At 35.6% G+C, this 13,063-nt stretch overlaps 2 protein-coding genes across 3 annotated transcripts; both read left to right on the top strand.

Annotated features, from left to right (window-relative positions):
• Positions 1-942: 942 nt before the first annotated feature.
• Positions 943-5,297, top strand: LOC103404113 (uncharacterized). Its single transcript, XM_008342970.4, has 9 exons — positions 943-1,251; positions 1,576-1,766; positions 2,441-2,716; positions 2,829-2,887; positions 3,320-3,356; positions 3,447-3,518; positions 3,639-3,789; positions 3,886-4,056; positions 4,710-5,297. The coding sequence occupies exons 1-9, from the start codon at positions 1,075-1,077 to the stop codon at positions 5,073-5,075; spliced, it is 1,500 nt and encodes a 499-aa protein (XP_008341192.2). The 5' UTR covers positions 943-1,074; the 3' UTR covers positions 5,076-5,297.
• Positions 5,298-7,837: 2,540 nt separating this feature from the next.
• LOC103404103 (uncharacterized) lies at positions 7,838-12,827 on the top strand. Of its 2 annotated transcripts, none has more exons than XM_070816278.1 (3): positions 7,838-8,241; positions 8,849-9,430; positions 11,583-12,827. In XM_070816278.1, the coding sequence occupies exons 2-3, from the start codon at positions 8,882-8,884 to the stop codon at positions 12,438-12,440; spliced, it is 1,407 nt and encodes a 468-aa protein (XP_070672379.1). In that variant the 5' UTR covers positions 7,838-8,241; positions 8,849-8,881; the 3' UTR covers positions 12,441-12,827. The 2 variants fall into 2 exon arrangements, with proteins under 2 accessions (XP_070672379.1, XP_070672381.1); XM_070816280.1 differs by having other exon boundaries at positions 7,926-8,241; positions 8,934-9,430.
• Positions 12,828-13,063: the final 236 nt, after the last annotated feature.

Raw genomic sequence — 13,063 nt, 5'->3', positions numbered from 1 at the left:
AAAATTATGGCGGGAAACATAGGTTTTATTTATTTATTTATTTTTTTTCGGTGACAAGAAACTTAGCTTTTAACTTTTGAAATATTCTCTTAAAAAGGTTAAAATATTATAGGAAAACTAAATTTTTTGAACCAAATTTGTAAACTAAATGATGTAGTTGTTGATGATTAGATTATTACTTAAGCATTAATTAACGTGTTTATTTCCTATTGATGACACATCATTTGGTTAGTAAATTTGGTTTAAAATTTTGATCTCCCTAACATTACTCAAATTATAAATATATTTTTATAATTTTATAATATTTTTTCAAATGACATGTCCATTTTTTTTTTGCAGGAATTCCATAGTGGTGGTACAACATGGAGTGGAGATCCAAATGGGCGAGGGAGTGGGGTCCATGACTGCCACATCAACAGTTAACAGACAAGGATATGGTTGTCTAACATTGCAACGAATTCGTTGTATGATATTGCAATATTATAAAAATAAGGTGTAAAATTGTTATATATCCCACAGCTGAGGAAGTAAAATATAAATTACCATAAAAGCAAACTCACCAACTACTTGTGCCACATCCCATTTACAAACAACCTGGCACTCACGTCCACCCCGCCTAGTCCTACGACCCTAGAAATTTGCATGGGAAAACACGTACACACATAACGCTGATGACATGCATATGGATGAGGAGAGAATTATAATACAAAAAGCAACTCCCTCCCTTTGCGTAAAGAGAGGCTTAGGCAGAAAGCTAGACAGGAAATTTGAAGAATAAGCACTATAAAAATGGTCAAATTTATGAACTTTAGAGGAGCTTAAACATCGCCCCCTGATTCGTTACCCCCTCCTCTTCCTAATACATTTGTTCCTTTTCCGAAAAACCAGAGCCACAAGCTATTCTTACCTTACTCTCTAAGTCACACCAGCATAATCTAACCTTTCAACCTTCTAAAAGCTAGCAAAAAGATTAAATTACATGAGAGGCCTGCAAAAGGATATTGTGTTTCTTTAATCAATTTGATCATCTTGCACCAAATCTTATTAGACCACCTGCAGGTTATTAATTTTGTCATGGCTATCTCGAACAGGGTTCTTGTACCCTTCGTCGTCTTCTTGGTTTCAACGTCAGTGTTTTCACCGGCAAGGGTGGTGTTTGGGGAGCAGAGTGGCTTGAACAGACCCGATCCCTTGCGCCACTTAAAATCCTACAATGGAGGCTACGACATCACAAATAAACATTACTGGGCTGTAAGTTCCAATCCCTCATTCTTAATGAAGTCTACTCAATTACTACATGTATTAAAAATTGCAATCCAATGGGTATTATATAGATTAGAGAAATATCGCAATCTAGCATGTATATGATTAGTAGGTTAACAATATGGTAACACAATTTAAGAAGATTACAGTTAATTCCTTATATACGCATATGATCCTAATTTGACCATTCATGTACAATTTGGTGACTTCGAAAACGAAAAATAAAACTAATCAAGGTTAAAGAAAAACCTAAGAGAGAAAATTTGTAATGAAATGGAATTTCTTATTTTGTGTTTCTCTCATATTTTCCAGTCTACGGCATTTACAGGAGTCCATGGGTACGTGATTGCAGGAGTTTGGTTGCTGTGTGGCCTGGCATTTACGATTTGCATAGCCTTCTTGAAGAAGCCGAGCATTAGGAGCACTTGCCCCATTAAACACTTCTTGGACCGTAACTTCATCTTAATGTTCATACTCCTCCTCCTCTTTACAATTCTAGCCATGTAAGTGCATCTCAATCGATGTGAATTTCATGAATTCTAGTATGGTAATAATTAAGTCCTTAGGGTTCCAATAGAAAAAGAAAAAAGAAAACGAACTTCCTTAGGTTCGATAGCTTCTAACTAACAACTGCCCAATGGGCTAGGATTAAAACAAGTCAAAACTTGGAAAGCTAGGATTAGGACAAGTCAATAGTTCGATAGCTTCTAACTAACAACTGCCTAATGGGCTAATTGGTTCGGTATATTTTGCAGGAATCGGCTTTCTTGTAATTATTTATATATTTAGTATTTGTTAATTATTTTATTAGTCAGTGAATGAATATATGTGTGCCTCATTCAACACTCCGTTTGAATCTCTCTCTTAGTAGTTTAAATTAATTCGAATAAGAAAATATGTTAACTTAGCTAGGGGTTGGATATTTGATGAGGAGGGCTTTGCCTAACCTGAAAATAATAATTAAGCTATATATTGGGCTAGATATAGACCTAGCTCGGGCATAACTTACCAAAATTATTGGGAAGATAAAAATCACTATACCGAATTGGTGATTATAGAATTGACTTCAAACCTTGGATTTAGCGAAACTAGTACGTACGATAGGTGATCATGTTCCTCTACTTATTCATTGATGACTTCTAAGTTCTAACATCTATTTGGTTTTTTCAAATTGAAGAGTGGCATCAAGCTTGGTGCTGGTAGAAAATGAAAGATCAATGAAGAGAACAGAAAAAGTGAAGGGAGCCCTAATGGGGGTGGCTCAAAATGCTCGACAAACCATCCGAAAAGTAACAACCGCAATGGGAAATATGCAATACCTTTTGCTGCCTTATGATCCAGCCTTGGCAAGCAGTTTGAATGTCACATCCCGTCAGCTTGGAAAAGACTCGCAAGCTATTCAACGTTTTGTTGATAAAAATGGCCATACAATTGAGCGGATTATTCAAACCCCGTAAGCAATATTTTCTGTTAGTACTTAAATATGTTAGTAATTTTATTTTTTGTTACAAAATATGTTAGTAATTTTGTTGCTAGGGTAATTTATTTCCTTCTGTGTATTGTAGGTATGTTGCTCATATTGTGGTTGTAGCAGTCAACTTGGTCTTATTGGTCGCTGCAACTGGTAAATTTTCTTTGTTGTGAAGTGATGCTGGGATTAGTCATGTGACCAAGTTACTTCTAATTTACAGATATCAAACGTTTAAACAATAACATATAACATTTTCTTGTCAGACATATGTTTACCAAATAAAGAATAAGAACAACATATTATGATATAATCAACTTAATCAGTGACTTAGACTCACAGTTTGGTAGCCGACTCACAATTTTTGTGATTCAAACAAACAAGAAAGTGGAATTATTGGAGATGATTTTTTGAAAAACACTGAAATAGTAGTGATCAAATAATTCTAAAGTATCATTCATATGTTATTTTACTTTTATAAAAGATTTTTGTTTGTGGTGCTTAACATATCTTATAGCCAATATATAACCAAACATGTACCTAAAATGTAACTTACTTAGACTAATGAACTGCTGCTTTGGTCATCAGTTCTGCTGTTGCTGCATTGGTACCCAGGACTTGTAATGTAAGCTTTCTTTTCAGCCTTGGTGTTGCTTTTCTGCTTTCTTTATTAAACTAAACTATATATGTGACACTTTAACTTTTTTTATTTCAGCGTAATCTTTCTGTGCTGGATATTAACAACTCTAATTTGGGTCTTAACTGGCTTTGATTTCTTTCTTCAAAAGTGAGTAAAATTTAATTTCCCCTGTTCCATTTCTTCACCAATGGTACTAATAACAAGAAAATTTGTTTCGTATTTATGCGTTTAGGGTTTCTACTATTTAATCTGTTGCTAAATGTACAGTTTTGCAAAAGATACATGTTCAGCTTTTGAGGGTTTTGAACACAACAGCCACAACAGTAGTCTAAGCTCCATTCTTCCATGCTTAGATGCTAAACGCTCAGAGCAGTTGATGGGTCAAATTGGCTACACCATACACACTTTCATAAATAAGGTATTATATATCAATACATTTAGATATTTATAATCAACATATTAACAAGGGATATGTTTTAATGAAATCTGAGTATATGATTTCTTGATGTTGCAGTTGAATTCTAAAGTGACAGAAATTGCTAAGACACTTGGAGTAAACGAAGAAAATGATGATTCAGTTGGATTTCTACGTATATGCAATCCTTTCTCCGGACCACCTAACTACACCTACGTACCACAAAGTTGCTCAAACGACAGTGGCATTCCAGTTGGAAAGTTACCAGAAGTAAGTAAATTATAGGGTCAGTTTCTGAAAAATTTAGGACTCATTTGGTAAACTTTTCCTTTAAATGTTTGTTACAAATAAAGAAGCAATAGTTGGAAGAAAAGTGAGAATTAAGGAGGAGAATGTATGAAACAAACCTTGAAAACGAAAGCAGCGTTTTAGTCTTGTGTTTCAATTTTATGTATCAAATAAAATAAAATACTACAAACTAAAAACCAAAAAAAGAAAAAGTTACCAAACGGCCTTAGAAAACTAATTGAGCTATGTTAATTAAGGTTAAAAGATCACGGTTAAAATTGAGTTTACACATGAGTGGAACACATGAGTACAATAAGATTTAGAATCACATCTCGACTTCATCTTGGTCATTTAAAGTTAAACATTCAAAATTTTATAAAATTCAAATCGACAAATAGTGATTTTGGCACAATTAGTTTAGCTTCTGATACTTACAACGTTTGTATATGAAAATGATAAAGTGTTTCAGTTAAAGTGTCAAAAGTTAAACTGAAAATCTCGCTACCTAATAGTGCCAAAAGTAAGTAATAAATTGTGAATTGATAGTATAAAAACGTTTCTTAAATTGATGAATGCTATAGTTTTTAGCGAGTGCAAAAGCTTGTTATCTTGATTGAAAATTCATGTTCATGCAGGCCATTTCAGGAATCACTTGTTACCAAAACGACATGGAAAATTGCAAAAGAAGTGGAAAACTTATTTCCCAGGACAACTACAACATGGCCTGGGCTTTCAGCCACTCTATTCAACATTTTCTAGATATATATCCAACTCTGCAGAGCTTATCAGATTGCACCTTCGTTAAGGATGGAATTTCCGACGTCGTTTCGCATCAATGCAAGCCATTTAAGAATTCACTGAAAATGCTATGGGTCTCTATGCTATCCCTAGCCATTTCCATGGTGTTTTTAGTACTAATTTTGGTCATCAAAGTTTTTCAAGATAGGGGAAGATGTTTCACTAAATTTGCCATCATCCCTTGCTTGCCAGTGACTCCATAGCTAGGAAAGTTAAAATTCAATTGGGGAAGAACAAAAAAAAAAAAAAAAAAAAAAAACCAAGAAACAAAGAAGTAGGAAGGTCAATTATATACACATTCTTTCTCCTTTTTTCTTTTATGTAAATTCCAATTGGAAAGTAAAAAAATGTACTTCATTGTTGTCGTAAGACATTTGGTTAATCCATGGAAATGAAAGTGTATATACAAAAAGTTCTTAGCTGTATCTTTTTCTCACTTTGAGAATTGAAATTTATGCACAGAACTAAATGCAATGACGTTCTGCGATTCATATAGTCGATCCTATTTAGTAGAAAAAGACTTTATTGTTGTTTGATAATCGAAATTTATCAATTGAAGTGTACACCATAAAGATGGGATCTATACACCCATACTTCCCCAAACATCCTTTTTAATTTTTGTCTTTTGATCTTCTTTAATTAATTCGATCCGATTACCGAAAATGGAGAGATATGTGAATTCACCCTTTCTTCTTTGTCATCAAAGTTTGCAAATGCAAATAATTAGTTACTCCCCAAAGTCAAAAAGGAAAAATTATGGTGGAGCTAAACCAGACGTTTGGAATAAGTAGAATTTGGGACAAACGGATTAATATCTTGTATATGAGAATGAGAATATTAACAATAATGGGATTAATGTTGCGATATGTGGTCGAGTTTGAGGGACTATACAAACTAAAATTTAAGTTGGAACAAGTAAAATGAATACAATAAATTTGATCATGTAACATGGTAGATAAGGAGGGATTTTTTAGTGTTGCCAGAATACGGAGCGGCATATCACGTGTTATTATACAATTGGAGGAAAGTTTTTTTTTATTTTTTTTATTTTTTCCCATGTCCTTCCAATTCTACGGACATATAATGTTATGCCCCGTGTTCCCTAATAAAACTAGTAGGAAGTTTTATATCTAAAGTGTTACTCTACATTAATTACCACTAGATTGAAAAGCCTTTACATAAGATTGTTGTATTATTATATTACCTCTTAGTATTATGATATAGTGATATTCTTTTTCGCTTATAAATAGGAGGTATTCGATTCAATTCTCGCCAACGGCGAATTAGAACTACATTATTTCTAAGTTGTTGTGAGGCTAAGCTTACATCCTCTCTTTAATGTCAATAATATCGTTTATTAAAAAAAAATAGTAATGCATTATTTTATATATTATTTTTTTCGTTTTCTTATTGACGTTCTAGGAATTATTGCTCTGTATTTTATTTAATTTTTCTCTCAATTTTGTAGCTTATACATAATTGGGATTGGGATTGGGATTGGGATTGGGAAAGTTAAGATTTAATAGTCGCAGAATCTCTTGGCAAAATTTTAGTTTTAATATTTTTTATGTTAGTTAATTAAAATAAGATAGAAAGAGATATTGACACATCAAAAGACAACAATATTATTGCTTTGTTAAGCGAACTTAGATCCTCTCCGCATCAGTCCCGTGGGGATCTTCCTGACGAATTGATCTCATCCGTTGATGCATATCCAACAGTCGGATTAGTTGCATGCCTCTCTCTCTCTCCCTTCCCCTTCCTCTCTTCGCCCTCAACTCCTCTCTCCCTCACTTGGATGCACCCACCACCACCCCCTGCATCTTTTCGGTCTTCTTCAGCCCAATTAAATTCCTTGTTTACTTTTGTAATTCTTATTTTTGAGTCTTGCCGTTTTTTGTTTGACATTTTCGTAGCTCCTTCAAATTGGGAATTTATCCAACAGGAAGAGGAATTTGCAGCTGGGGACGTTGGGGTGGGAGAGAGCCGGAAAGGGTTGCTGGGTTGTGTAAGATGTGGGATTACAGTGGCGGTGAGTGCTTCCAAGTGAGGAAGAAAGAGGAGTTGAGGGGGAAGAGAGGAAAGGGCAGAGATAGCTGCGAAAGAGGGCAAAAGACTTGCAACTATGTCGAACTGTTGGATTTGTACAAACGGATGAGATCAATTGGTCAGGAGGATCCCACGGAATTGATCCGGAGAGGATCTGAGTCCTTGTTAAGCAACAAACACAATCATTGGTCCATAGTTTGAGGGACACTAAACAGGAGAAAAAAATAAAATAAAATAAAAAAACTACAGGTCCAAGATCATGTCGTCCTAAATACACCTCCAAATTCAATGGAATACAACTATTGGAAAATTTCTTCAAATACTACGTAAATATTAAGATTTTTTTTCCTATTTTATTTACATTTCATTCCAATTTGACCAAAAAAAATAAATTTCGTTTAGGGAAAACTTCTAAACAGTTTGAGTGATTTCAAATTAACCTCAACCTTAACAATTCTATCTCTTATAAGTTAAAATGTAAATTTGTTTAGCTAAAATGCGTCAATTTGGATAATTAAAATTTTAGAAATGGCATGAGAAATAAAACACAATTTAATTTATCTACATTATCACTTGATGCTAATGAACTTCATAGATGTTCACTTTTCAAAATGTTAGGTAATAACCACAAGATGGTGATCCAGTGATAAATGGTGGATTGTGAAACTTCATTCAAATTAAAAACAAGAGGTGTTGGGTTCGAAATTTGCTACTGGTGTGGAAAGCCAGACTTGTAGGCCGAGGAGGCTGAAATGTTTCTGTGAGTCTTCTCGGCCCCTAAAAAGATGGTTAACCGTGATTTATCACCAGTTGTCTTTTTTATTTTTTAATTAAGATTAATTTAAAATCACTTTTAAGTAGATATGTGGACACATTTTTATTTTATTTTAATAATTTCACAACCTTGAATAATATTGAAGTTCCACGCGTAAACTGGGACTCACGGACCCTGTCGTGTTTACAGTGAAAATTTAAAGGCAAGAATTTTGTTTTTGGTTAATAATGTAAGTTGTTGCTCATCAAGTAAGTAAATTGTAGTAGTAAAAATATTTAATTCAGAATCCAGGAAGAAAATATGTTTTCCTTTGAAAATCTTGCGGATATATCTTTCTCAAACAGCAAAGACCTCATTTGGTCCCAAGTCAACATCATCAACCTTCAGATCCAATTTCATCAGAAAACAAAGACCCAGATTTTGTTTTTCTCAGCTCTCTCTGGATTTTTCTTGGTTTCCCACTTTGTTCAAGTAGTAATCGAGCAACAATATCATTAGCAAAACCCAGGAATTTCAGCACGAACTCAAGCTCCAGATGTTTTCAGGTGAGTTCTTTCTTTGATTTTTGTCACTTTTTCTGCTTGTGGATGGTGAAAGTTTTGATTTTTATTGCACTGTTAGCCGACCCATGTATGGATTCTTTAACTGTGGTGGTTAATGTGATTTTTAGGTGAATTTTTCAAGTGGGTTTTGGACTCTGATATGCATGTTTTGAGTTGTGTTGGTTGATTCAATCTGTTTTCCGAAACGGGTCGAAGTCATTGGTTTCTGTTGTCAATTCCTGGTTGTTCATTTGCAACTAGCTCTGTTCGTGTTTAATGAATTTTATTGCTGTAAATTTAACTGTGTACTGCAGTGCTTTCTGAATAACAAACTAGTTAATGATTGTGGGCGAGTAACATTGAATTATGCACAATCGGCCGTTGACGGCGGATTCTTCTAGAGTTGATGACTGTATAGCATTATGAAAACAAGTGTAATTCTAAATCATTTGAGACTGTTTTAGTCCCAATTTGTGCTGAATTTTGTTTTCATAAATGTTCAAGCGGATTTACTACTTCCGTGCATTATAGGTTAGCGTGGCTGTGAGCCTGTGATTGTATTTGTTTGGTTTTTATTGGATATCCATAGGTTTCATTTTGTTAATTGCAGCATTATCTTGGAGAGAATAAAAAGGAAGAGAAAATGAGGATCAGGAACAAATACAGGAAACCAACCACTTTCCGTTGCAATGCAGGGAGCAGATGTTCAACGTCTGCTGTGGTGTGGAGCTTGGTGGGATGTCTTCTTATGTTTCATCTGTACACTCTTGTTCGGCAAAAGGATAGGTTAGGAGGAGCAATTCAATTTCGAGCGAGTCATCACCCACTGTTCCAGGAACTTGAACAGGTGGAAGAGGAAAACATCCAACTTCCTCCACCGCGAAAGCGATCCCCACGTGCTGAAAAAAGAAAACCAAGGCGACCAACTACTCTGATTGATGAATTTCTTGATGAGAATTCTCAAATTAGACACGTATTCTTTCCCCAGAAGCTTGATATTGATCCAATGAAGGACACAGGAAATGATAGCTATTACTATTACCCTGGGAGGATTTGGTTGGATACTGATGGATATCCTATTCAAGCCCATGGAGGTGGTATTCTATTCAATGAAAAATCAAGGACATACTATTGGTACGGGGAGTATAAAGATGGGCCCACATACCATGCTCACAAAAAAGGAGCAGCTCGGGTAATTGATTTACCTTCCTCTGAATTGTCATAAGATCAACTATGGTTTTGCTTTAAAATATCAGTCCTTGTGGCTTTTAGGGATGAAATTGCTATTTTACACACGTTAACTGTTTGCTCTCTTTAGAAGCATCGGGGTTATGTAGTTGATGCTATATATAGATCATAATTGCGTATGTGATATCTCTGTGAATAACTTAACCTTGAAAACCAAGTTTATTTCTACGCTGACCTAAATGAATCTAATTTAAGAGTGTTGCCTTCACATTAGTTGATATCAACTCTAGATTATGGAATTATAGCTGCTATTCAGGTCACGACTACTATTTTGCATGTGACTTTATTCCCCTACCTTGTACATACCCTTCCTACTTTACTAGACTTTATAATAACTAAATAGGTACGGAGGGATGGTAGAAAGTTAAGACAAAAATACCATTTATAATTGCACAATACCAAAGAACCAGAGTTCCGGAGACAATAGTCTCTGGTGATTTCATAGTTGTTGGTTCTTGAACTGAAAATTGCATTTAGGGTTGTCAGCATCTTGTTATAGTCATGACTGTGTTTCTATTACTAAGATAATGACATGGAGTAAGAAAGAAATTTACCCTAGTTGATTATTGAACGAGTTACTTCTATTTACAAATACAGTGACACCATGACAGTTGATCTTAAAGAAAAAACAGACTTATATTACGAAGTTGTTGCACAGCAGCAATTAGAAAACCCCAAAAAGGAATTAAAAAATAGACCTAAGATGATGCAAGAGCCGCTGCAATTTGCAATAGGCCCTTAGGGCCATCCTTGATAGCCACCTAACTCTTAGCTGCATCTGATAATGTGCTCTCACTTTAACAGTTCTTAGTAACACGTTCCTATGGATTAGAGCCTTTCATGTGAATACTATAAAATCATCCACTTGGCTAATCCTCATGAGATAGCATTTGAGTATCACTAAAGTTCAGTTTCAAGGTTTATGATTCAAAATGTATTGATATATTACAGATGTAGCAAACAACTTCATGTAGGCATATGGATTAACCAACTGTAAACCATTTATGTAAAAATCAATAGGCCTGCCGAAACCTTTTGCTAGACTGAGAATATTTTGCAACACCATGCTATAATTTATGTACCTGGGTTTTAATTTTAGACTGTTATGGCTGAGATAAGAAAGATTGTGCTGTATGATTGAACTGTGTCTATATTGTTCTCAGTTGAACCTTTTATGTAATCAATCAAAACACAAAGGAAGGTTTCAGTAGCCAGTTGGTGAAGATTTTGATTTGTAGTACCAAAGAAGGAATGAAGGATCCCCAAGATAATGTTAACTTGTGGAATTAAGGCTCATTTGAATGGGCCTTTTCTGTACGTGAGAATTTGAGGACAACCCAACCCATGATTATCCTCATGGATAATTTGGCTTTCTTTTTTCATGTTGGAATCTGCAGGAGAGATGCAATCTTCTCCTTTGTAGGTGAGAACAACCATGCCAGTTAAAGATCTGTCGGATTTGCTAGGTAAAGTAAGTGATTGTGGGTCAATGCATTTAAAGTGCAATGACAACTATCTTACCAAAAAGTCGGATCTGAACTCCATCGCCTTCAAGTTGGAAATTATGGAACTTTTGGGTATTAATTAACTTTGCGTCCACTAAAAATGATAGGGTAGTGCTATTCGCACACCCTTTTTTACTCCCACACACCCTTGTTAATTTTTGTCCATTGATATTCTTCAATTCATTTGATTCGACGGCTGCAAATTGAGAGCGGGTGTGAGAGGTAAAAATGGGTGTGTGGATTGCACCACCCAAAATGATATCTTGTATTTGTTTAAAACTAGAAGAGTTTTAGTTGTTTGATATGGACTTTGGGGGGTTGAAAATAGTTGTTTTGAAAGTTTGTGTATGAAATAGACGGTTCACTTATTTTAGTGAGGGGTGTGGTGTTTTTTTTTTGAGCAAGTGTTACTAGCTTTCCAATAAGCCATGTGTTGCTATTCCAGACTTCATTATGTAGCATTATAATTGGATGCATACTTTTTTCACCATTGCTGCACTGCACTTGAGTCCTTTTAATTCATCCATTTTTTTAAAATTTATTTATTTAGTTTAATTCAAGCACTGAATTTCTGTCTTATCTATTTTTTAGGTTGACATCATAGGAGTGGGTTGCTATTCTTCCAACGACTTATGGAAATGGAAAAATGAAGGTGTTGTATTGGCTGCAGAAAAAGCAAATGAAACTCATGATCTCCATGAATCCAATGTGCTTGAGAGGCCGAAAGTGATTTACAATGAGCATACAGGGAAGTATGTTATGTGGATGCACATTGATGATGCTAACTATACCAAAGCTTCTGTTGGCGTTGCCATTAGTGATTACCCAACCGGTCCTTTTGATTATCTCTACAGCCAACGACCCCATGGATTTGAAAGTAGGGACATGACAATCTTCAAAGATGATGATGGTGTTGCTTATCTAATATACTCCTCCGAGGACAATAGTGAACTTCATATTGGACCACTGACTGAAGATTACCTTGACGTGACAAATACTGTGAGAAGAATTCTTGTGGGACAACATCGGGAAGCCCCGGCTCTATTCAAGCATGAAGGAACTTATTACATGATTACTTCAGGCTGCACTGGATGGGCTCCTAATGAGGCACTGGTGCATGCAGCAGAATCAATCATGGGGCCATGGGAGACCATGGGGAACCCCTGCGCTGGAGGGAACAAAGTGTCTCGACTTGCTACATTTTTTGCACAGAGCACATTTGTGCTTCCTGTGCCTGGATTTCCTGGTGCATTTATCTTCATGGCAGATAGATGGAACCCGGCGGACTTGAGAGACTCAAGATATGTATGGTTGCCTTTGATAGTAGGGGGGCCAGCTGACCGGCCCTTCGATTACAATTTTGGGTTCCCGTTATGGTCAAGAGTGTCAATATATTGGCATAGAAAATGGAAACTTCCTCAGGGGTGGAGCGGGTCGAAACGAAAATAGGGTCTCTCTTACGACATCTGTGTGTCTTATGTAAGAATTCTTTCACTGGCTTGCCATGGTGGTTGTGTTACTGTAAATGAAGAGCATATAGTCCACTTGCACGCGGAAGAAACGAATACGAGTTTGTAGAATGATTCCGTCTCAAGCATCGCCGCCGAACCCCTCTTTTGTTTAGATTGTGTTGATATTAGCTTTGAGGAAGAATGCTTGCTTGCGGAAACAGATTGCTAATCACATAAAAAGTTTTCGAATAACACTTGATTTCGTCGTTAGTTCAAGTTCTATTGCGAGTGTGGCTGAAGATTTTCCTTTGATCCTTTCTTTCCAGGTTCTTTGAAAGTGTAACATGTTCGAGAATATGAAACAAAATGAAAGATTGAATGGCAATCGTAGTGAGTTTGGTGTGTCATCTAAAATTCAAGAATACGTAGATTTGAGCTTGGAAGAAGGGAATGCCAACTTTAGATACAACAAATACCAGGTCCCAAGAATACCGTGTTTCCATAAGTCGGATTGTGGTACAAGGAAAAAAGGGACGCGTGAAAATTATTTCCCAGAAATTTTGTTACCTTGCTAGTTGGTATTGTGCTAAAAGTTGAAAGGTAGCCTCAAATTCAAATCTG

This window comes from Malus domestica, chromosome 02, assembly GCF_042453785.1.
Source record: "Malus domestica chromosome 02, GDT2T_hap1".
Lineage (NCBI taxonomy): Eukaryota > Viridiplantae > Streptophyta > Magnoliopsida > Rosales > Rosaceae > Malus > Malus domestica.
This window is presented reverse-complemented; position numbering and strand designations above follow the sequence as displayed.